Genomic DNA, 25,031 nt, shown 5'->3' on the forward strand with positions numbered 1-25,031 from the left:
AGCCTCCTCTCATACTCCCACTCTCTCTGGAAAAAAGATTCCTTCTAGATTCTATACAGTGTCTCCTTTGGGCTGGACTCTGTCAGTGACGGGAACTGTTTCTCCACATCCATTCCATCAAAGCCCTCCATTATTTTAAAAGACTGCAATCAGATTTCCCCTCTCCATCTCCTCTTTCCTCAAGAACCTGCCCTTCCTCGTGATTGGGGTACCATCCATGCAAATCTTCCAATTGAAATTCTGAGGTTTTCGATTGGGTGCTCAATACTCCCTCACTGAAAATGTGACCTCCTTCTGTACCATTCCAGCGAACGCAACACATTTTAGATGAAGTAATGGGCACTAAGAACTCTGCCCTCCATGTCTCAAGGTTGTCCAACTGCCTGAACCTGTGACTCAATGCCTGAATGTAAAAGTAGCAGTAATTATAGATGTTGAGTGTTGTCGGGTAAAGGATTTCCCAAATAAACTTTGGTTCCTAGAGTGGAGTTTTTATTGCTCCTGGACATTCCATTCCATCCGGATCTCATAGACAGGGTCTCCCACTCTCCAAGGTGTATTTTTGTCTTCAGGGAATCTTATGACAGTCATCCCCTTTTTGAGAATGCGTTTGGATGGTCCACTATGCTGGATTTCCACCTTATAGAACTTTTACAGCACAGAGGAAAACCAACTTGCCTCTCGAACCTCCATGGGGCAGTCTTGAACCAGGGAGCACAGATTCCGAATAAGGGGGCTCCCGTTTAAGATGGGGATGAGGTGGAATTCTCTCCCTCAGAGAGCAGTGGAGGCTGGGATATTGAATATACATATTGAGTTAGATTTTGGATGGACAAGACAGTCGAGAGTTATGGGGTCAGGCAGGAAAAAGGAGTTGAGGCCGCAATCAACCAGCCATGATCTTTTTAAATGTCGGAAGAGGCTCGAGGGGCCGAATGGCCTACTTGTGCTCCTATTCCTTATGATCCTGTGCTTTTATGTTCTTTGAAAGAGAACTATTTAGTCCCATCCTCATTCTCTTAGAACTTGTACATTTTCAAATAATTATCCACTTCCCTTTTAAAGGCTATTGTATATTCAGGATCCAGCTATGTTTACATTCTGTGCCTAATGTTTCATTCTTTTAAGAATAAGTGATTGTTTCATACCCTTGTAACAATATGTAATGAGGGACAACTTGTAAATAACTAACATTATAGTTTGCGGTGATTTACTAAGTTAACTTTGCGTCTTGGGCCCAGTAGAGCAATATTTACTTATCTGAGATGAACACAAATTTCCAAAGATATTTTAAAGCAGCTTTTAATTAACAAAACTATGTCTTTGTTGGAGGTGCAAGTAAGTTAGGTATGTGCTGATGGACTTCCTTCCTCCTGACCTCCCATCACTCATTATGCCAACCTACTTCCTTTAGTTAACTAGTGGTCTCCGCCAAGTCATGTCCTGTTGGTCCCTATGCCCTCCTCCAATCTGGGGAAATCCGTCAGTAAGTTACAATGAGTTTGAAACATTCAGCTCCCAGGACCAAGAGTTTAAATGTTACCTGGGCATCCAGTAATTTCATAGAATCCCTACAGTGCAGAAGGAGGCCATTCAACCCATCAAATCTGCACCGACCCTCTGAAAGAACATCCTGGGTGGGATTCTCCGCTGGCGGGATTCTCCGTTTTGCCGGCAGCCCGGGGGCTTTTCCAACGGCAAGGGGCTGCCCCACAATGGGAAATTCCATTGACCGGCCGGCGTAACCGAGAATCCCGCTGGCGGGTCGGGGCAGAAATGTGGCGCAGCGGGGCGGAGAACCCAGCCCCCTAACTAGGCCCAACCTCCACCCTATCCCCATTAACCCATCTAAATTGCACACCATTTGGACACCAGGGCTTCTGGAGGAAACTCATGCAGACACGGGAGAGAGCGTGCAAACTCCGCACAGTAACCCAAGACTGGAATTGAATCCGGGTCTCTGGTGCTGTGAGGCAACAGTGCTAACCACTGTGATAATGTACCGACCCAATATTGAGATAAAGAGTGTCATAGTTTTCATACAACGCATTTGACATCTAGGTTCTAATTCGCACCTTTCTCTCTTTGCATAGATGTGTATATTTATCGGAGAAACACTCCTCTTTTTGAACTGGGCCATCACTGCAGATATCCTCATGGTAGGTGTGCGAATTTTAAAGTTTGACTCCCTTCTCCCCTCACAGAGAAAATTAAATCTCTCGAATAGTCCTAAAGGTGCACTCGCAATTTCTGTTTCTAAATGAGTGCTGGACTAGGCGTTTGGAATACTCTCTGTTCATATCTTGAAGATGTGAATTCACGTTGAAGAGTTCGAGAGGTGACACAGGGTAACTGCTACTTTCAGGTGACCATTTGAGGGTGTAATAGTGTGCCCGTTACGTTACTGGACAAATAATCCAGGACGAGGAGAGTTTAAAACCCGCAATGACCGTTTCAGAAAAGACTATAAAATCATTAGATTGTAAAATCTCAACCTGTTCACTAATGTCCTTTAGGGAAGGAAATCTGCCATTCTTACCTGATCTGGCCTACATGTGACTCCAGTCCCAAACTAATGTGATTGACTGTTAACTCTCCTCTGAAGAGGGCACCACGGTGGCGCAGTGGGTTAGCCCTACTGCCTCACGACTCGGAGGTCCCATGTTCGATCCCGGCCCTGGGTCACTGTCCGTGTGGAGTTTGCACATTCTCCCCGTGTTTGCATGTGTTTCGCCACAAAAGATGTGCAGGCTAGGTGGATTGGCCATGCTAAATTGCCGCTTAATTGGAAAAAATGAATTAGATACTCAAATTTATTTTTTAAAAACTCTCCTCTGAAGTGACCTAGCAGCCACTCACTTGTACCAAGTGCTAGACCAAGTCCTGACACCTGCATCTTGGGGCTACTAGGGATAGACAATAAATGCTGGCCTTTGCCAGCAGTGTGACATCCCAAGAATCTGCGATCCCAAAGAGCCAGTGAGTTATTTCCCCCATATCTCAGACAAGTGATTGGCAATGTTTTCCTCATCCGAGCCAAAGGATTTTTAAGACCTATTGTCATATTAGTTCCATCCCCTAAGCCTCAAGGATGGATTGCTCAGCATGGACTCAATATTTCCTCACAAGGATGAAAGAAAATTGAAGAGCAGGGTGTACAATTGTTCTGTGTTTGATTATGTGCGTCTGTTTACTATTGATGCTCGCTGTGCTTGATTGGTTAAACCTGGGTATGAACTCTGAAAAAAGTAAACAAAACTGCAAAGGGCCGGAAGTCAGATTTGGAAACCATGGAGCAGACATTTTAAATGGGAATAAAACCCGTTACACACACACAAATTGGTGTCACCTCTGAATAGCTTTGAGATATAAAATAAACAACGCCACCCATCCTGGGTGATGCTGCACATCTCTTGGCAGCTGGTTAGAGAATCGCTCTGATTACCAGCCCGTCGCTGACCTTAGCAGGCAATATGTACTTTGGAAAACAAAGAAGGAAGAGCAATTAAGCAAATTTGTCACCGTTGCACAACAAGGCCGATTAGTGCTCATGATGTAATGTTTGTGAGCTCACCAGTGCCTCAGTTTTCCACGGCGCTGAGGACCCGGGTTCGATCCCGGCCCCGGGTCACTGTCCATGTGGAATTTGCACATTCTCCCTGCGTCTGCGTGGGCCTCACCTCCACAACCCAAAAAGATGTGCAGGGTAGGTGAATTAGCCACACTAAATTGTCCCTTAATTGGGGGGGCGGGAAAAAAAGAATTGGGTATTCTAAATTTATAAAGCAAAATAACATTTTTTTTTAATGCCTCTGTTTTCTCACTCTTGTGCTAAAGTCCCTTCAAATCTTCGCCCTTCCCTATCTCTATACGCTTCTCCATCCCTCTAAGATAACTATGCTTCTCAAACTGGTTTCTTGGATATTTCCAATTTCCTGTGCTTCACATTGCTTTCAGCCATCTTCGGTTCTAAGCTTTGAAATTCTGTCCCTAAACCTCCGTATCTCTACTTTAAGGCATCTTTTAAACCCTAACTCTTTGACTTGTCTTGGGTCACCTTTCCTAATATGTCCTTCTCTGGATCGATGCCAATCATTTTGTCCATCTCCGTCCTTACTATGGTGCTATATAAATATAAGTTCAAATTTGAAGGAATCTTCATGGCCCGGAAATGCCTCAATCAAATAACTCTTTCTCTTTATTCCCAGTATGTTGTTATTCCGACCCGTCGCTCGACAGCCGTGGCCTTGCAGAGTTTCACCTCTCACCTGCTTGGAGATGCCGGCAGCCCCTACTTAATCGGTGTTGTAAGTACGATGTGTTTAATTAACACCAATTACTGAGTTACTGACTGACTGGCCGTACGCAGTCTTGTGGCACAACAGACTGGAGGGCCAAAGGCTTGATTCCCCTATTGACTTCCCTATCTCAGCCCTACTGTTCTGGGAACCTACCCACAGGTAAAGTAGAAGGTAGAGAGAATCATTCTGAGAGGAGCTCTCATGCACCATCTAGTGGCTGGTTCAACTAGATACTGGTGGAAGCTTGGCAGCAGGTCAGCGGCTGGCTGCCTTGACTTTAAGAGATTAGAGGGTTAAAGGATGTGGTGGAAGCAATTTGGTGCTAGGATTACAGCTACCTTGCAGGAGATTAAGGAGCAGCATTGGAATTGATAAGAGGCCTTTGATCTGGGCATTGGCCTCTTGTGCCTCTTTGGTTGGGAGTTTGATGCACCCACTGAAATTGTTGCACGCTTGTTCGCTAAAGAGTTTAAAGATAAGGCCAGTCAGTTTGCGCTCGTCAGTGGGGAAGCTTTTGGAGACCATTGTCTGGGTCAAAATTAATAATGACTTGGATAAATGTTGATTAAGGATAGACAGCACGGAGATAAATCCCTCTCCTCTCCTTAGCTCAAGAGTCATATGGACTCAAAATGTTAACTCTGTTTCTCTCTCCACAGATGCTGCCAGATCTGCTGAGTTTTCCAGCATTTTCTGGCTTAGTTGGAGACAAATCGTGTTTAACTAACTTGATTGAGGAGCCTGGTCAGAGTAGATAGAGAGAAACTTGCCGTTGGCAGAAAGGTTGAGAATCGGAGGGCAATGCTTTAAAATGAATGGCAAAAATCCCAATGTCAATGTGAGGAAAGATGTTTGTCACTCAGTGAGTGGTTAGGACCTGGAATGCTCTGCCTGAGTATGGTGGAGGCAGGTTCAATCATAGCTTTCCAAAGAGAATTGGATCATTACGTGAGGAGAAACAATTGCTGGGCCACAGGGAAAGGGTGGGGGTGCAGGACTAGGTGAGGTGCTCTTCAAGGGAGCTAGCACTGACGCAGGCTGAATGGCCTGCTCTCTGCTCAACTATTCTATGATTCTACATCACGGAAGGAGAAATGATTTTGTGACGGCCAGAACTGCGAAGGGAAATTATCACAACGTTAACAAGATTTAAATATCCACATCCTGAATCAGAATCACAGAATCCTTACCGTGCAGGAGGAGGCCATTGGGCCCATCAAGTCTGTACTATACTCCCTCTGGGAGTTTTTTATTTGTCCATTCCTGGGATGTGGGCATCGCTGGCTGGACCAGCATTTCTGTCTGGCAAATTCACTGTGTGGCATTTCCGAGTCTGTGGGTAAGGATGGCAGATTTCCTTCCCTAAAGGACATTAGTGAACCAGATGGGTTTTCATGACAATCAACAATGGTTATGTGGTCTGCATTAGACTTTCAATTCCAGCATTTAATTAAATTCAAATGTCACCATCTGCCAGGGTGGGATATGAACCTGGGTCCTCAGAGCATCACTCTGGGTCTCTCTAGTTGCAATATCACTACACCACCATCTCCCCTTGCTTTGTTCCAGCCTTATTATTATTGGTCCTTATTGGTAATTATTTAGTTAGTATCATGGGTTGCGGCCATTGATTGAACAAGCATTTAGATGAAGAATAATTGGATTTCTCTCTACTACTGTTGTTCCATAAAATGTTTTCTATTCCTCGGCGCAATAATATCACAATAAACAAACCATCTGCTCCCTTTAATTAAAATGACTTTCTGAAGGTGGTGGTACTCTAGGAGACAGGGAAGTGTTGGGAGGAATTACAGTCCCTTAAAAACACTGCTGTGCAATTTCTGATCACTTCCGCCGTGATGAATAGTGTCGTCCGAGAGCCCATCACTTAAGGCAGCAAGGCAGGGGAGGGATGTGATAGCACTGGAAAGGGTGTAGAGGAGATTTACCAGGGATGTTGCCTGGGCTGGAGAGTTTTAGTTATGAAGAGAAATTGGATAGACTGGGGTTGTTTTCCTGGGACCAGTGGGGACATGATTGAAAAATAAAAAGTGTGGGGACATGATTAAGGTGTATGAAATTATCAAGTGCATAGATAGGGTAGACAGGAAGAAACATTTCCACTTGGTGAGAGGATCAATGACCAGGGGGCACAGATTTAAGGTAAGAGGCAGGAGATTTAGAGGGGATGTGAGGGGGAACGTTTTCACCCAGAGGATGGTGGGAGTTTGGAACTCGCTGCCTGAAAGGATGGTGGAGGCAGAGACCCTCATAACACTTAAGTGTGTAAATGTGCACTTGCGATGCCAAGGCATACAAGGCTATGGGCCCCAATGCTGGAAAATGGGATTAGAATAGTTAGGTGGTTGTTTCTGACTGGTGCAGACGCGATGGGCCGAGTGGCCTTTCCTGTGCTATGGACCTCTATCACTCAGACTCTTTAAAAAAAAAGCGATATTTAACAAATATGATGCCAAGTCAGGCGAGAAGAAATTAGGACAAGATGATCAAAAGCTTGATCAAAAAGATTGGTTTTAAGTAGCACTTCAGGGAAGAAAATGAGGTTGAGAGATGGGGAGGTTTAGGGAGGAAACTCTGGGGTTTAGGATCCAGGCAGTTGAAGGTACTGATGCCAACAGTAGATGAAGGAAATTGGGGATGTACAAGAGGCCAGAGCTGGTGGAGTGTAGAGTGTTGACACATGTGCCACACTGAGATAGGTTTGTGCTTGTACACCAACCTCGTGCTCCATTGAAACAACCACTTCAAATTCTGCTGTTTTCCTGACTTATCCCCTCCCTTTATCAACCTCATAGCCTTTTTACTGTGCTATCTCATTCTTTTAATGGAATCATTTATTTGTCAATAAGCCTCTTTTTAGCTAGTTTTTTTCCTTAAACACGTTTGAAAAGCCTTGAAGTATGTTTGCTTTCTCTTGTCTTCCCCAGATCTCGGATGTGATCAGACAGAGTAAGCCTGATTTGGATCTGTGGGTATTCCTCAGTCTGGGTTACGCTCTCATGCTGTGCCCGTTTATCATTGTCCTAGGAGGGACCTTCTTCTTGGCTACAGCCCATTTCATTGTCCAGGACCGAAACAGAGCTCATCAGCAGTGAGTGTGAAAGATTTGACTCTCGATCTGTGACTTGATAGAAAAATTAATCCGATTTCTCAATGAACCTCGCTCTGTGCGGAGTCGGCTATTTTGTTCCCCCTTCCTTTACCTCCTCTCCTGAAAAATGGTGGCACCATGTTTTTTATTGTTCATAAAATGGGACATGGGTGTCGCTGGCTTGGCAAGCATTTATTGCCCATCCCTAATTGTCCCTGAGAAGGTGGTGGTGAGCTGCCTTCTTGAACTGCCACAGTCCCGGTGACTGGCTGCTTTCTCGTGCTTCACCAGAGCAGTCACTGTTCAGATGCAAGTTTAGACGGTGAGAATCAGGAGACTATTTGGGCATTGCAGCCGAGCCTGAACCGACTCTTGTCTAATACTCGCACACCGAGGGGGTCAGTTTGACTTTGGGTAAGAGTGGAAGATGGACACTGTGCGATCTCTTCTTCCCTGATTTGAAGGCAGTGGGAATTAGAATCCAGAAGGGGTGTATAACGTATGGAAGAATTGATATCGCTTGTTTTATACCACTGACGGTAGCCAATTTGTACACAGCAAGATCCCATACGCAGCCCTGTGATAATAACCAGATAACTTGTTTTTCAATAATGTTGATTGAGGGATGAATATTTGCCCAGACAAATGGGGAGAGCTCCCTTGCTCTGCTAAATAGTTTCATGGGATCTTTTACATCCACTTGGGGGTGGCAGAAGGTACCTCAGTTAAACATCTGAAAGATGGCGTCTCCAACTGTACAGCACTTCCCTCAGTTGGCAATACTCTAATTTCTCAGTCAGAAGGTCGTGGGTTCAAGTCCCATTCCAGAGGTTTGAGCCTAGATGTTCTTTTATGCCCCAGGTTCTTGATGGGATATGAATCTATAATCTTTTGACTGGGGGATGAGAGTGTTATCAACTCAGCCATAACTAAATGTAACGTGGACTGGGGGAAATGGTGACTTTCGATCTATGGTTCCCATAATTCCCAACCACTGGGCCTTGCATCATCCTACCGGACAATCTGCTATAGACTGCTGGATGAGGGTGATTATTGTGATTAATCATTGTTAATTAATTAATTAAAAATTAATGTAAAATTAATTATTGTTATATCATGTGACCTCAGGAATGGCAGATAAATTAGATGGCCTGTGGGTCTTTTATTATTTAACGATTCTTAAGTTGAAGGCAATGTCATCATCAGGTTTCTAGAGAGTGCAGAAACATTCAAAGGTTCTGAAGCATCTCAACTTTAAAACCATCACCAATTTTCATTCCCACCCCAAAGTTTGCCTGTGGTTGGAGCTGGTTTGAGGTGTCCCACAAGTGGGTGTGTGTGAACCACAATAGCAGTGTGTCAGGGGCTGGGCTAACCCTATTCTCAACCATTTGGATTGACAAAGTATTTATGGAGGTGTCTTTTGTGGCGTATTCCATTAATGATGAATAGGAGTTACACAAGCGCTTGTCAACACAGAGGCAGTCTCATTGTTAGTGCTGCCCTTGTATCACTGAAAGCACCAAGCCTGGATAGATGATTCACTTAATCCTTAACAGACTGATCCTCGCATTCTAAAAGCATTTGTATTATTTCAGAGTTGCCAGTGAACCATAAAAAGCTACTCCTACCTCAATTGCACATTCCTCTGATCGAAAATTCACATTCTCATGGTTAAATTCGTCATGGTTATGCCCCTTTCTTTCTCTGGGACTCTTCAAACCCCCCAACCCTCTCACCTCTCCCAACTTTCCATTTCTCCCTCAATCTCCCAGTTTCTCCGTCTCTGTCATACCTGTCCTGCTGATGTTACATTCCACCATGGCACTTCTGACATGTCCTCCTTTTTCCTTCAGCTGAGAATTCCTCCCATTGTGGTTAACAGGGCCCTCAACCGAGTCTGACCCATTTCCCGCACTTTTGCTCACACCCCTTCCCCTCCCTTCCAGAGCCACAACAGGATTCCCCTTGCCCCACTTTCCACCCCACCAGCTTCTGCATTCAAAGGATCATCCTCCACCATTTTCCCCCAACTCCAGCATGAGGCTACCACCAAACACATCTTCCCCTCAACTGTCCTCCGTTGGGGATTGAGGGTGATTTAGAGACGTGGATCAGAAATTGGCTAGCTGAAAGAAGACAGAGGGTGGTGGTTGATGGGAAATGTTCAGAATGGAGTTCTGTCACAAGTGGAGTACCACAAGGATCTGTTCTGGGGCCGTTGCTGTTTGTCATTTTTATCAATGACCTAGAGGAAGGCGCAGAAGGGTGGGTGAGTAAATTTGCAGACGATACTAAAGTCGGTGGTGTTGTCGATAGTGAGGAAGGAAGTAGCAGGTTACAGAGGGATATAGATAAGCTGCAGTGCTGGGCTGAGAGGTGGCAAATGGAGTTTAATGTAGAGAAGTGTGAGGTGATTCACTTTGGAAGGAAAAACAGGAATGTGGAATATGTGGCTAATGGAAAAGTTCTTGAAAGTGTGGATGAGCAGAGGGATCTAGGTGTCCATGTACATAGATCCCTGAAAGTTGCCACCCAGGTTGACAGGGTGGTGAAGAAGGCCTATGGAGTGTTGGCCTTTATTGGTAGAGGGATTGAGTTCCGGAGTCAGGAGGTCATGTTGCAGCTGTACAGAACTCTGGTACGGCCGCATTTGGAGTATTGCGTACAGTTCTGGTCACCGCATTATAGGAAGGACGTGGAGGCTTTGGAACGGGTGCAGAGGAGATTTACCAGGATGTTGCCTGGTATGGAGGGAAAATCTTATGAGGAAAGGCTGATGGACTTGAGGTTGTTTTCGTTAGAGAGAAGAAGGTTAAGAGGAGACTTAATAGAGGCATACAAAATGATCAGAGGGTTAGATAGGGTGGACAGTGAGAGCCTTCTCCCGCGGATGGAAATGGCTAGCACGAGGGGACATAGCCTTAAACTGAGGGGTAATAGATATAGGACAGAGGTCAGGGGTAGGTTCTTTACGCAAAGAGTAGTGAGGCCGTGGAATGCCCTACCTGCTACAGTAGTGAACTCGCCAACATTAAGGGCATTTAAAAGTTTGTTGGATAAACATATGGATGATAATGGTATAGTGTAGGTTAGATGGCTTTTGTTTCGGTGCAACATCGTGGGCCGAAGGGCCTGTACTGCGCTGTATTGTTCTATGTTCTATGTTCTATGTTTTGCCAGTCTGTATCCTGTTTTTGTGTCTTTGCTTTCAGGTAGCACTGAATTTTATTCTATTATTAACACCTACTCTGGGACAATGCTTTGTTCCTTTACTACAACCATTACCATTCCCTTAGCCATTTGTTCAATGACAACTTTGTTATTTAATCTCCTCCACTCTCTAACCCTTTCCTGACCACCTCTTTCAGCGCTGAAGTCGTCATATTCAACTCAAAACGTTAAATCTGTTTCTCTCTCCACAGATGCTGCCAGACCTGCTGACCTTTCCACCACTTTCTGTTTTTATTTCAGATCTCCAGCATTCACAATATTCTACTTTTTGTTTCATTTCATTTTGCTGGCTTTGGCATTTTGAATAACTTCCATATCGCGCCTTCATCATTCTTTATCTCCAGTTGTCTAGCACATGCTTCAGGATTCCTTCCCTGAAGCCTCTCGACCTCCTTCTCCTTCTGAAAGCTCAACCTTCTGACCCTGCCTAATATCTCCTCTTTTGCCCCAGCGTTCATCTTGCCTGAACCCACATTTGTTAAAGAGCTCATTCTATGTTATAGACATTACAGCAATTTAAGCCTTTATCGTTGAACGATGGATTGCCCTGTGTCCAATCCATGATTGCGGACCATCGTGACACTGGAACTAAATGTTTTGCATTTTGTCCACCTTTATCTCTGACATGATTTGTAAACATGCAACCAATGAACACTCAGAATAGGACACAACCAATGAGCAGTCAGGACACTCCGATGTGGCATCACCACAAGGGGACATGAGATAAACACTATAAAAGGGATGAGGCACTCACACCCTGCCCCTTTCCACAGACACACATCTAGAGAGTTAGACAGGGTTGATCAGCAGCATCACACCCCAGCACGTGGCTTAGAGCAAGCTGGTACAGTTAGACTTAGTTACTACAGTTAGATTAGCAGAGAGTCAAACTCATTTGAGAACTGTGTTAATAGTTCAATAAAGACGTTGAACTCATTTCAGAGTCAGGAGCATCCTTTAGTTAAGACTGCATCAAGTAGCAGCCGGTGTTTTCCGAAGCAGCATAACACAACAATCTCCACATCTTTAGGCTTGAAGGCCCTTACTGGTGTTGTGCTTGGTGTCATGATATCCACATCAGCATATCATGGTGCAATCACACACACACTGATGGACAGGCAGTTGGACCAACCAGCACACACATAACATCGCAGCCAGTCACCAGTGAGAGCACACGCACTATAAAACAGGGAACACCACAGTTCCCGCTCATTCTACCAGGAGATAGCTCAGAGCACAGAGCTCACAGCGTGCCACTCAGACATGCACCATGTGCTGAGTGCCTCACCAAGATAGTGATAGGGCTGGGTCCACAGGTTAGCTAGTGAAGCACGTACCCAAGCCAGTAGTTAGTTGTTACCGTTGTTTAGACAATAAAACAGAGTTGTACCATCTACAGCCGTGTTGGATCATTTGTGCATCAGAACACCCAACACGACACTTGGTGACTGCCACTTTTCTATCCCCCTGAACCTACAGCCATCAGCTAACAGCCCAGACAATTGGGATTGGGAGGCGAGGTGGAACCTCACTGCCCTAACCTGTTATGCTCCTGTGTGTTTAATAGCAGGGGGTCAAGCGACTGTTGTTTTCGCTTCCTCTGCCTGCCGTGGGGAGTCCCTCGGATGCCTGGAGCTTAAGCTGAGGTCAATCAAATCTACACAAGACCGTAACTGAACCCAGCACCAGCTAGGCCGCAGGTTCATTACCCTGTCACATAGTGCACTTTTGCCAATGAGCTTTTTGAGCCAGTTTGACTTGGATCTTCTTCCTGAACCTTTAAACTACATTTCCCACCTTCCACCATCACCCTTATACTAGCCGGAGGCGAAAGAATAAAATAGTTTAATAAACCAATACCACACCCTCTGTAATTCAGAACAAACAAGTTAATGCCTCTGTAAAATAGCAGAGAAAGGAATCTATTATTAGTGTATTCAATGTTTAGACACTAACATTGCAGATGTGATTTTTTTTCCTTCAAATTAAAAAAATAATTTTAGGCCATCAAAAGCAGCAAAAAAAATAGAAACATAGAAAACAGGAGCAGGAGGAAGCCATTCGGCCCTTCGAGTCTGCTCCACCATTCATTATGATCATGGCTGATCATCCAACTCAATAGCCTGATGTAACGCGGTTATATTAGCTACCCTCCAATCTGTAGGAACTATTTCAGAGTCTACAGAATCTTGGAAGATGCCCACCAACACTTCCACTATTTATAGTGACACTTCCTTAAACACTCTGGGATGTAGATTACCAGACCCTGGGGAGGACTTGTCGTCCTTCAATCCCACCAATTTGCCCAATACCATTTGCCTACTAATATTGATTTCCTTCAGTGCTTCCCTCTCACTAGTCCAAGTGCTCCCCAACATTTCTGAGTGTACAAAAGGTTAAAGGTCAGATGTGCCTGACAGTGAGGTCAGTGGTAACTCTGTCACGACATTGTGATGATGATGTCCAGAAACTGTACTCCCATGGTTTAGGATCTCAACATGACTCCCTCTCCTAGCTGTTGGCTTGCTGCTTTCTGTCAGTTGTTCTGAATGGCTTCTCCGAAACCTGTACTCCCCTGGAGATGCTGAATTAACACCATGTCCTGGCAAGGGTTTCAGTGGCCTGGTCCAGGGGCTGGCCAGTGTGGGTAAAGGGTTGTGTCAAACATGTTGACATGACCCTCTCCCAAACCCCGGGACCAGGTGTGAAATTTAAATCCATGTTCTCATTCAGAGGATTGAGTACATGGCCTGGGCTGAGTGTAGTGAGGGCTGAATGAGTGCGGCACTGTCAGAGGGACTTTAAACTGAGGCCCTGTCTGCCTTTCTCAGGAGCACGGGAAAGATCCCACAGCACTATTTTGAGGACAGCCAGGAGGCTTGCCTCTATTGTCCTGACAATATTTATGAATAGAAGAGGAGATGGCAGAGTAATGGTAATGTTGCTCGATGAGCGATCCAGATTAATGCTCTGGGAGCATGGATTCAAATCCTACCTACTCCACTCGTAGGTACAGTCTCAATTTTAACTTTAAATTCAAATATTGGCAGCTTGAGATATTCACAGGTTAATAATGAAAAGACTGGAATTTATTTGCTCGAATGAAGGATGTTTCTGTGTTGCAACCCTATATATTTCTATGAATATATCACCCATGAGAATCACAGAATATCATCGGCCACTTCATATTCTTTTTCATTCATGGGATTGCTGGCAAGGCCAGCATTTGTTACCCCTCCCTAATTGCCCTTGAGAGCAGTTTAGAGTCAACCACATTGGAGTGGTCTGGAGTCATATGTAGGCCAGACCAGGTAAGGTGTAGGAAAAACTAGAACCAGAGGACACCATCTCAGACTAAAGGGACCATCCTTTAAAACAGAGACGAGGAGGAATTTGTTCAGCCAGAGGGTGGTGAATCTGTGGAACTCTTTGCCGCAGAAGGCTGTGGAGGCCAAATCACTGAGTGTCTTTAAGACAGAGATAGATAGGTTCTTTATTAATAAGGGGATCAGGAGTTATGCGGAGAAGGCAGGAGAATGGGAATGATTGAATGGCGGAGCAGACTCGATGGGCCAAGTGGCCTAATTCTGCTCCTATGTCTTAGGGTCTAAGGATGGCAGATTTCCTACCCTAAAAGACACTAGTTAACCAGATTTTTTTATAAACAACAATTGATGGCAGTTTCATGGTCACCATTACTGAGAATAACTTTATATTCCAGATTTTAAAAAAATAATTGAATTTGATTAATCCCATTAGTCCGAGGAGGTAATGATAATATGTGTAACCCATGCCTTACCCACACTGGGCCAGGGCATTGAGACCGGAACTGGTTCTTCTTGTGTCTGCGTGGGTTTCCTCCGGGTGCTCCAGTTTCCTCCCATAGTCCAAAGATTTGCGGGTTACGGGGATGGGGCTGGGCAGTGGGCGTGGTGGGGGTGCTTTTTCAGATGTTCGGTGCAGACTCGATGGGCTGAATGGCCTCCTTTCTGCACTGTAGGGATTCTATGATTCCGCACCTGGGCTAACTCGGCATCTCCAAGGGAGTACAAGATTGGAGAAGCCAATGAGGATAATCAACAGAAAGCAATGAGTCACCGATAAGAGAGAGAACATACAATGCACCCAATCCCTCCATTTGATATATTTGCACTGACACTCTGCACTCTGTGAGATCACAATCACCTGAACTACACTGCATTACATCCCTCAAACCCAGATCTGCTCACTCAGTCCCTCACTACATTAGAAAGTGACATTATTTGAAAGAGATAAAATGGGTTTGTGTTTGAGTTGCCGTGAGCTGCAGGCTGTAATTGAATCGGAGCAGTCCAGGTGATATTCACAGATCATTTCCACAGTCTGTTGGAGTTAGTTCTCTGCTTCATGATAGCGTGGAGCCCCACTCTTGCACTTTTCCAGTTTTGTGTGGGTGCGTGCACGCATGTGTGCGTCCAAGAGTGTGGGGGTGAATGTGGGTGGTATTGTGTATGTGAGGAGGAGTGAACTCCATTCATTCAACCCCTTTGGTTGTTTTTGAAAAATGCATTTTCCTTCCCCGTAGTTTTTTAAAATAAATTTAGAGTACCCAATTCATTTTTTTCCCAATTAAGGGGCAATTTAACGTGTCCAATCCACCTACCCTGTACATCTTTGGGTTATGGGGGCAAAACCCCCGCAAACACGGGGAAAATGTGCAAACTCCACATGGACAGTGACCCAGAGCGGGGATCGAACCTGGGACCTCGGCGCTGTGAGGCAGCAATGCTAACCACTACACCACCGTGCGGCCCCACATTTTCCCCATAGTTGCCGTCTCCAAAACCAAATGCATTTACGCTCTTATAAGGAGCCAATCAAAGCAGGTTTTCTGTGTTGAAGAACAAATAAGTTTGAGTTGCTGAGAAAAAAATAGCAAAAGCTGTGACAACACGCGCATCTCCGAAGTAAACAAAATTAAGAGTCCAAAGAAAAGTGAAAAGAATATATGATTAATTTCCTTATTTGTCCTTGAGACATAGGTTGTTGAACGTTGTGGCCATTTGAAGTTGACCAGTTTCCTTTAAAATCCTGGAGTTGAATTGAAGTTTAGGCAACTGCACTCTGCTTGAGTTAGTTCTTTGCAGGAATTAATCTAGCTTTAGGGAGAGAAATTCCTTACTGCTGCCTTCAGCAATGTTTCCAGGTTACTTTTACTTTTCTCTGTTTCTGGCTTAGCAAAGCTAATTCTTAAACTTCCTGACCGTATGTTCAAAGAAGGAATTTGATTAACATGTCTTGCAGTCATTATTGTCAAACAGGTAATCACTTTTTCTGACCTTTCATCGCTGAAACTTTTGACACATTTCAAGATAGTAAGGGTTTTTTAATGTCTGTTTGTTATCTGGTTAGTTAGGAATTCCCTTTGTCTCCAGAGTTACATAATTAAAGTACAGCACTTTGGATTTTTAATGCCTCCCATTCAAAATTTATTTTTTTGAAGTGGACCTTGAAATCCCCAGGTGTTAAATTCCATGAGCAGCATGTCAACCATGCAATCCATATAGTAACGTTCCAGAAAAGGTCAATGTACAATTCCAGACATCAGGAGACTGGTGGTAGCCATCTTTGGTTGGTGTCCTTTGTATTTTCTTTTAAAACGGGTCCTCTTTAAACCGTTCAATGTGTCTTTGGTCAGCTGGTGAAGTGATAGGTAAGTCTCACTCAGTCACAATTTCCCATTGTCATGACCGTGTATGTGTGTGAAGTCACATGTTCAAATGTCACCTAGAGAGAGTGGTGACATTAACTCCAGTAAATCCAGTAATTTGAAGGCTAACAAAGGAGGCCATTCAGCCCAATGTGTTTGCACCAGCCGTGAAACTGTTAAATATTTATTCAAATTAAATTGGTGCACTAATGTCCTTTAGGGAAGGAGCCTGCTGCTCCTGGCTGATTGGGCTTATGTGTGATTGCAGTCGCACACTGTGAGTGCTCTCTGCAGTTGCTTGTCCTTCATGGAGAGGGCAACCACAGATTGGCATTAAGCGATTCCTTTGCCAGCATCGCCCATATCTCAACACATTTTCCTCAAAACATGAAGCTCGGTCATTGTGTATGTTCATCACTGAGATTGATAGATTTTGACATATTAAAAACATGAAGGGAGAGTGCAGGAAAATTGGGTTGAAGTAGAAGATCAGCAATGATCTCATTGGCATGTTGGAACGGGTTTGAAGGGCTGAATGGCCCACTCCTGCTTCTTATATTCTTGTGGAAAGAATAAAACATGGTGTGTAGTGTCTCAAAAGTTTGACACCAGGATCCGAGAAAGCAGGGACAAGTCTCCAGCCAAGATGATAAATAACACTTGAGAGGCTGTTTTCACCTGACAAAAATTGAATATTATTCTTGGCAAGTTGATGAAAAGACCCAGTTTGAAAAAACAAATTAAATGAAACTTCCTGACAAAGAGCAATGGTATTTTTATTGTTCCGAGGTCTGGATGACAAACCATTTGGTCAGGCGAGACCTTAAGAAATCTCTGGAATGTTAACGTTTCCCAAAAACATAATTTGCATTTTGAAATGACAGGAAGGGCTGACACAATGAGGCGAATGGGTTATTGTGAAGGCAGCGCCAGATAAGGGAGCAACAATGGCTGTTTAGGAAGTGCATGTTTGTGTGTGGCCAGACACCTCCAGGATTGTGGCTCTGAGTAGGTTCTTCAGAAAAGGGGGTTTCTTGTCAACAGAATGAATTATAGTCTGGAAGCTTTAGAGCAACAACTGTGGTGTTTCTCGCTACAGCACTACCCCCCTCCCGATAAATGCCAAGCACTCATAAGACATAGGAGCAGAATTAGGCACTCGGCCCATCGAGTCTGCTCCGCCATTCAATCATGGCTGATATTTTCTCATCCCCATTCTCCTGCCTTCTCCCCATAACCCCTGATCATCCATCGATTTCCAATTGCATGCACTGATTCACGCTGTGCCAAGCTATCAATGCCAGGGCGACATACACAGGCACTAGTTCCAGCCACACTTAATCAGGCTCCAGGTTCAATCCTCTAGTCAGCCCTTAGCCTGAATGGCAGTGTGGGAGTAGCAATTGTCATAAATCCTCCGAGGAGGGGTTGAATGAAACCAGGCTTCTGATATGGATTGCCATGTAATGACTGCATTGTGCGAAAGTGCCCGCGAACCAGATTGAACGTGGCTGTAATAACTAAATGCCATATTATTAACATACAAATATAATACCACGTGTATACTGTGAAATGGATCACTACCTTTGCTCTGTACTTATAACAGAGTGGGGGGGTAAATTACGTGAGTGCTGACTGAATGAGGATTGGAGCAAGTCACTTAATAGTTGACAACTTGCTAGCTGCCTTTTTATGCTACAGTCATAGCCCAGTTAGTGTTACCAACACAAAACCTGCAGGAAGTCAACTGAGGATGGAGGGCTGGAGGCCGTTGAACGAGGTGATGCTTCCTCATCACTCTGGGTTAGGTCTGGTTCCAAGCCTGGTTTCCAGTCTCATTTACCCTCTATCTGTAATGGTGACGTGAAGAAAACCTATTTTTACTGGTCACAGTGTGAATGCACCTTTTAATAAATAGTAGACAGTAAGGTAGCTAGCTCTAAATGGAGCTACATTAGGACCCCTGGATTAAATACTCACAATTTACTGTGACAGAAGTTGACAAAACTCAGTGGAAATTACATTTGGAAAACAGACCGTTCAGCCCAACCAGTCCTGGTATTTATCCTCCACACATGCTGCAGTCCTAATGCTAAATGACCTTTCTCTCCATTTTTATTTTGCTCCACTGAAATGATCGTTCCCCGTCGCTGTATGGGTCTCACCCCCACAACCCAAATGATGTGCAGGGTAGGTGGATTGGACAAGCTAAATTACCCCTTAATTGGGGGGGGGGGGGGAAATATTCTTAATAATCTTGGCTTCGACCTCCAGTACTGTTTTCCAAAGCCTCACAAGCCTGTATGCTTTTTAATTTCCTTGCTTTCGAGTGAGGTCCTCATCCTTGATCTCCTGGAGCCTGCCACCTCTGCTCATAATTTCTGAAGCCGGGCGGCACGGTGGTGCAGTGGTTAACACTGCTGATTCACGGCACCGAGGTCCCAGGTTCGATCCCGGCTCTGGGTCACAGTCCGTGTGGAATTTGCACATTCTCCCTGTGTTTGCGAAAGTTTCGCCCCCACAACCCAAAGATGTGCAGGGTAGGTAGGACGCTAAATTGCCCCTTAATTGGAAAAAATGAATTGGGTACTCTAAATTTAAAGAAAATAATAAAACAAATTCAGAAGCCTGTGTCAAATTGTATTTTATTCTTTTAAACCCTTGTTTTGGAACTCTGTGAAACAAAGATCACTTAGCATGTAATTACAGGCTGTGTTGACCCTGGCAGAAAGGGTCTCGAACCATTCCATCACTAGCCTGGCCATCCTATGCGGATACAATACTTTCTCGCTCATGTGCTCCGGTTAATTGTAATTACTTGGAAACATTCCATTTAAATTCCGTGGATCATGATGTAATTACACAGTAATAGACATTTAATTACAGTGTTGGAGAAACTGCAATGTAACTAAGATATTACAATAACTATTTAAGTTGTGATTAAGTTAATTGTTTATTCACTTCCATGGGTGTATGAATTAATCATTTTCATTTGGGAATTTCTGGGATAAAGGAGCCAGTTTTAGCATTGTAGATCCAGGACTCGCACCTTGTTTCCCTATTTGGCAGCAAGATTTATGTTTCTATTGCAATCCGGATATCCCAAAATGCTGTGCAGTGTGAGCACTGTGGTAATATACAAAACGTCTTATCCAGTTTGCACACAGCAAGATCCCACAAGCAGCACTGGGGTAAAGATTTGATAATCCGGTTGAAATATGGTCCCCAGGAAAAACCCATCTGCTCTTCTTCAGAGATCACAGATCTTTCACATCGACCTGGGGGTGTCAGACCTGGGGTGTTTAATTGCACGTTAAAGTTTAAAAACAAAATTCCAATTAAAGGCAATTTAGCGTGGCCAATCCACCCACCCTGCACATCTTTGGTTTGTGGGGATGAGACCCATGCAGACACTGGGAGAATGTGCAAACTCCACACGGACCGTGAACTGGGGCCGGCATTGAACCTGGGTCCTCGGCGCCATGAGGCAGCAGTGCTAACCACTGCTCCACCGTGCCGCCCAGCACATCCGAAGATTAGCACCACGTCAGTTGTGCACTCCCTTGGTGTCACACTGGAGTGACACCCCAGCTTGGCTCATGGCATGAGCCCCCAGTGACGAGGAGGTGAGCTAAACTGATGCCCGCCCCTGGTTGTATAGGGCCTTATAGTGACCCAAAGTTTGTCAATGTGGGTGCCAACAATCAGTTTGCAGGTGCCTCTTTTCCCAATGGGTGATTTGAGGGGAGAAGAATGAAGATCCTTGATAGATCTACCATGCGGTTTCAGCAGCACTTTGCGATTACTGGTACTCAGTAGAAATTTAAGTTAAAACTTCTCAGGTGCAAATAAGAATTGTTTATTTGTCTTCTATTGATTACAATTGAAAGCCATTTAAAAGGCAATTCGTAGGCAATTTGAAGCTTTCAAAGAATCACAAAAATGATCTTCTTGTTTAGGCAAACAGCTCGCAATAACTTTAGAAGTCAAAGTCTGAAAATGAAATATGAGGGCAGGGAGACAGTGAATAGTTCAGATCAAAGTATAGATGATTCATGAAAAAGAGAGTAATCCAGCTAATGACCCAGCTCCAGCTCCAGCTAAAAATGGCCGAACAAAACTTCACAGCTATACTGTTTCATATCTGTCTTTCTCCATACCCTAATATAATCCTAATTGGTTTGGGTTAGACTCAAACACATCTGATTTGACGGCAAGCCGTCCATCTTTAATATGGAACATTAGTTCTAATTGTTTCATATCTGCATGTGTATGTTAAAGAATGCGATATTTAGCTGTTATCAAGGCCAGTTTGAACGGTTCTTTTGTTGACTTAGCTGTTATAACAATAGAGCCTTCATGTTACTTTGTCGTTGCCATGCTGTTGCTATAGATCCTGTCCTGTCCTTGGACGCGGTCTTGAAAAATGTATTCATTAGTTCAGTTAAAGTGTTTGTTTTAATCTCTACTGCCTTTGCATGTATCAGGTTATTTTGTGTAGTAAAGAGATTTATGGTGTGTTATGCTGTTTTGTAAGGTGTATGTTTTGAGATGACCTGAGGTTATGAGAGTGTTGAAATCCTTAATTTAAAATGGGTAAAACTGGGGCTTAATATTTATCCTAAATAGTTATTTTTTACCTACTGTTTGTGTTAGGAAATAGTTGACTTCTACAAGACTTGGGCAGCACTGTAGCACAAGTGGATAGCACTGTGGCTTCACAGCGCCAGGATCCCAGGTTCGATTCCTGGCTTGGGTCACTGTCTGGGCGGAGTCTGCACGTTCTCCCCGTGTCTGCATGGGTTTCCTCCGGGTGCTCCGGTTTCCTCCCACAGTCCAAAGATGTGCAGGTTAGGTGGATTGGCCATGATAAATTGCCCTTAGTGTCCATTAAGCTCAGGAGGGGTTACGGGGATAGGGTGGAAGTGAGGGCTTAAGTGGGTCAGTGCAGACTCGATGGGCCGAATGGCCTCCTTCTGCACTGTATGTTCTATGTACAATCCTCACTTCATCACAATGGAAAATGCTGTCTTTTTGGGTTATTTGTCCAAACTTAGCACATTAGAATTGCGAGTAAGAGAGTCATAAGACCATGCTAAAACTGTCTTCTCCAGCAATCAAGGAAGTCAATGCTCTTTTGGCCTTTTTTAAAACTCTATCTTTACCCCTGTTTCCTGTTATTTCGGCAAATTTGCTCGTTTGCCTAGGAGATCATATGGAAGGCCCCCAGGCCAGGGCATTAGAAAATTGTTGATCTACTGTAGTTCTAAAAAATCTTCCTTTTCAAATAGTTGTTCAGTTCCCTTTTTAATAAAAAATTACTACACTTTCAGTCAGCGCACTCTGCCACTTTGAGGACTTGTCAGGATCAAGTGTAATCAACTCCTCTGATTCCGATAGCTTCTGACATCTTCCATGCAAGCAAGGCCTTTGAACCAGCTTTATCTGGGGGTCTGGACCCACGTCCATTATTTGAAACAGATTGGTACTAACTTGACAATCCCACTGACCGGTCATTGTGTACAAATGCCAATTTTCAGGAATATCATTTTTTGATGTCATCAATATTATTATTGTCTCACTGGCAACAAGAAGACAGAGGTTGAAAACAATTGGCAAATGAGTCGGAAGGGATATGAGAATGTTTGTTCGTGGCACAGTTAGTGTTTTGTTGAGCTAACAGAAGGTGATGAGGTTTTATGTGGTGGATGTGGACTTCCAAAAGGCATTTAATAAAAGTATCCCACGATGGACTTACTGGCATGGTTGAAGCCCTTGGAATGGAAGAGAAAGCGGAAACATGGAAACAAAACTGACGGAGTGACAGAAAATCTAGTGGTGGGGATTGGTTGTTTTTCAGACTGGATGGAGGTGTTCCCCAGTGGTTGGTACTAGTATCGCTACTTATCTTGAACTATAGTAATGAATGAGAACTGGCAGTACAGCAACTTCAAAGCTTGCAGATAAATGATGCAAAACTTGGAAGTGTTGTGAATTGTGAAGAGGACGATAAACTTCAGAAAGACATAGATAGCCTGGTGGATCTGTGGCAGATAAAATTTAATGTGGAGAAATGTGAAGTGATACATTTTGAAAGGAAGATTGAAGAGAGACAAACTAAAGGGTAAAATTCTAAGAAATAGGCCTGATGGTATATTAGCAGGAATCATTGAACACACACAGGAACATACAAACAAGGAGCAAGAGTAGGCCATTAATCCCCTCAGGCCTGCTGCAGTGACAGGGCAGGTTAGGAAAGGCATTCGGGCCCTGTAGAGGCATAGATTACAAAAGCAAGAATTAACCTTGAACAACTATCCTTACCTGGTCTGGTCTACATGTGACTCTAGACCCACAGCAATGTGGTTGACTCTTAACTGCCCCTCTGAAATGGCTCAGCAAGACACTCAGCTCAAGAGCAGTTAGGGATGGGCAACAAACCATGACCTTGCCAGCCTCACAAACATTCCCATGAAAGAAAATAAATAAATTATTGGTGCGGGGCAATGATCAGGGGATAAGGCCATGTCCTGCTGGGTGGTGAGGGAGGTGCAGTGCTCAAGGGGGCACCAAGCTGGGGTATAGAGTCGGGGAAGGTCGGATAGTATCTGAGAAGGTGGCACATGGAGCGGTAGTACTCTGGTGGAGGTAGTGATGCCTACAGATGCCATCCTACCCTCCCCCACCCCCTCAGACATTACACATTTGTTGCTTCTGCAACTTGACCTTTTTTGAATGTGTTTCCTTTCTCTGCAGAGTGGAAGAGATGAAGCTGGTTTCTGTGAAAGTTTGAGAAGGTAAGAAAGAAAATAAAACTAATAGTCGTATCCACATTATTGTCGAACAGGGCATTTCAATGAAATGTGAAGTTGTTAAAAACAACAGGGCTTTGGAGGGCTGCCTGCAATGTGATTTGTGTTGATTTCCTTTTAGTTAATAACTTTCTTTGATGAAGAGGTCACGGAGTTTGCTTCACAGGAAACTAGTTTCCAAGGCGAGTGACCAGGACTGAGATTTATCACTGGGGTTAGAACAGAGGGAGTGCAACAGAGAGATGTGCGGGAGTCGTGTCCTTCAGATCTGAGAAATACTTTGCTGTGATGTTGTTTTGCTGCTGTAGTTCAGTGTCACTGTGGCCTGCCTTACAGTAAAGATGTTAAAGTGTGATAGAATGTGAGTAATGGTCGGGGAGATGACAATCCCAAGATTCACCATGGTTTTCCCTTTGCCTGTTCCCCTCTGAACCTAATGAGGACAATTGACTCCAACAGAGGGTCACTTGACACACACGAGAAATGAGTTGTTTACAGCCAGTGCCCGCAGTTCCAGGCCTGTTTTGTGGGCAGACTTTTGGAGGTGGCAGTAGTTCCATTGCTGGGCCCATGCCAACCTCGTATGGAGCGCTGGCTTCTTCTCAGACTCAGCCACTCGCTTAGAGGCAGGTGGGGTCAGTGAAAGTGCAGGTCTGGAACGGGCAAGGGCCCCCCTCCCCAGCAGTGGTACATTTAACACCAGCTCGCTCATTCTATCTGAATAATCAGGGCTAGTGTGGTTTTCCTGTGTTTGGACTGATTAATGAGAGAAAAGTTGATCTGATTCCAATTTGGACAAATTTGAAAGAAAAACCTGAATTCAAGTGCAGTGCAGAGATGAAGAAACTCCCCCCCCCGCCCCCCCCACAGTACACCCACAACACCGTCAAGCAATGCCTGTCAAATACAGGTCACGTCTTGTCTGAAAACATTGGAGCTCATTGGGCACGCGAGTGCAAGACTACTCAGCTTCACATTGTTAATGTCAAGTGGAAAGACACCGGTTCCTTAATCAACAAGTGGGGCAGCAAAAAGTTCTCAGCACTTGTTAGTGGTCGGGAACGAGCTTTTGGTTTAGTGGTAGCTAGTAGAGTCAAAGAAGAAGGGTGAGTGGAGGCTAGAAAGTGGTCCCTAAATGTTTGGCTTACATTCAGACATGTAATAGTAATAATAATAATAATAATCACTTATTGTCACAAGTAGGCTTCAATGAAGTTACTGTGAAAAGCCCCTAGTCACCACATTCGGGGAGGCCGGTACGGGAATTGAACCTGCGGTGCTGGCCTTGTTCTGCATTTCAAGCCAGCTATTTAGCCCACTGTGCTAAACCAGTAATCACAGGTAGACTGAGTGACGGCTGGCCCAGGTCATATTGTTGGAGTCCGGGCACACACACAGATTCAGTTCGCAGAGACCAATGTGACAGCCCTGAATGCTCAGTTGATGTCCAGTAAGGGTACTCTTCTCGCCCGTCACATTTTAAAGGATAGATGGGTTTCCTTAGCCCTGCCTGCAGGTCAACATAAGTACTCCGTCATTTAAAAAGCACAAGGATGATAACGAGAAATCACCTCAGCCTGTCGATCCTGCTGCAAGAGGCTTAGGAATGTCACGTGTGAAACTTTAAATAATAAATTTAGAGAACCCAATTTTTTTTTTCCAATTAAGGGCCAATTTAGCATGGCCAATCCACCTATCCTGCACATCTTTGGGTTGTGGGGGTAAGAACCAGGCAGGCTCGGGGAGAATGTGCAAACTCCACACGGACAGTGACCTGGGGCCGGGATCGAACCTGAGACCTCGGAGCCGTGAGGCAGCAGTGCTAACCCCTGCACCACCGTGCCGCCCTATGTGTGAGACTCAAGTTAATACCTGCTCCCAGA

General features: G+C 44.5%; 1 protein-coding gene across 3 annotated transcripts in view; it reads left to right on the plus strand.

The window, feature by feature from the left end:
• Positions 1-25,031, plus strand: part of LOC140386653 (sphingosine-1-phosphate transporter SPNS2-like) — a 134,513-nt gene that overhangs the window by 103,747 nt on the left and 5,735 nt on the right. For 2 of the 3 annotated variants that reach the window (XM_072469169.1, XM_072469171.1), the window contains 4 exons: positions 2,094-2,159; positions 4,209-4,307; positions 7,250-7,413; positions 23,093-23,133. In XM_072469169.1, the coding sequence (XP_072325270.1) occupies positions 2,094-2,159; positions 4,209-4,307; positions 7,250-7,413; positions 23,093-23,129 (366 nt within the window). In that variant the 3' untranslated portion in view covers positions 23,130-23,133. The remainder of the gene's footprint in view (positions 1-2,093; positions 2,160-4,208; positions 4,308-7,249; positions 7,414-23,092; positions 23,134-25,031) is intronic. The other variant, XM_072469170.1, reaches the window with a different exon arrangement.

This window comes from Scyliorhinus torazame, chromosome 12 (genome assembly GCF_047496885.1).
Source record: "Scyliorhinus torazame isolate Kashiwa2021f chromosome 12, sScyTor2.1, whole genome shotgun sequence".
Taxonomy (NCBI): Eukaryota; Metazoa; Chordata; class Chondrichthyes; order Carcharhiniformes; family Scyliorhinidae; genus Scyliorhinus; species Scyliorhinus torazame.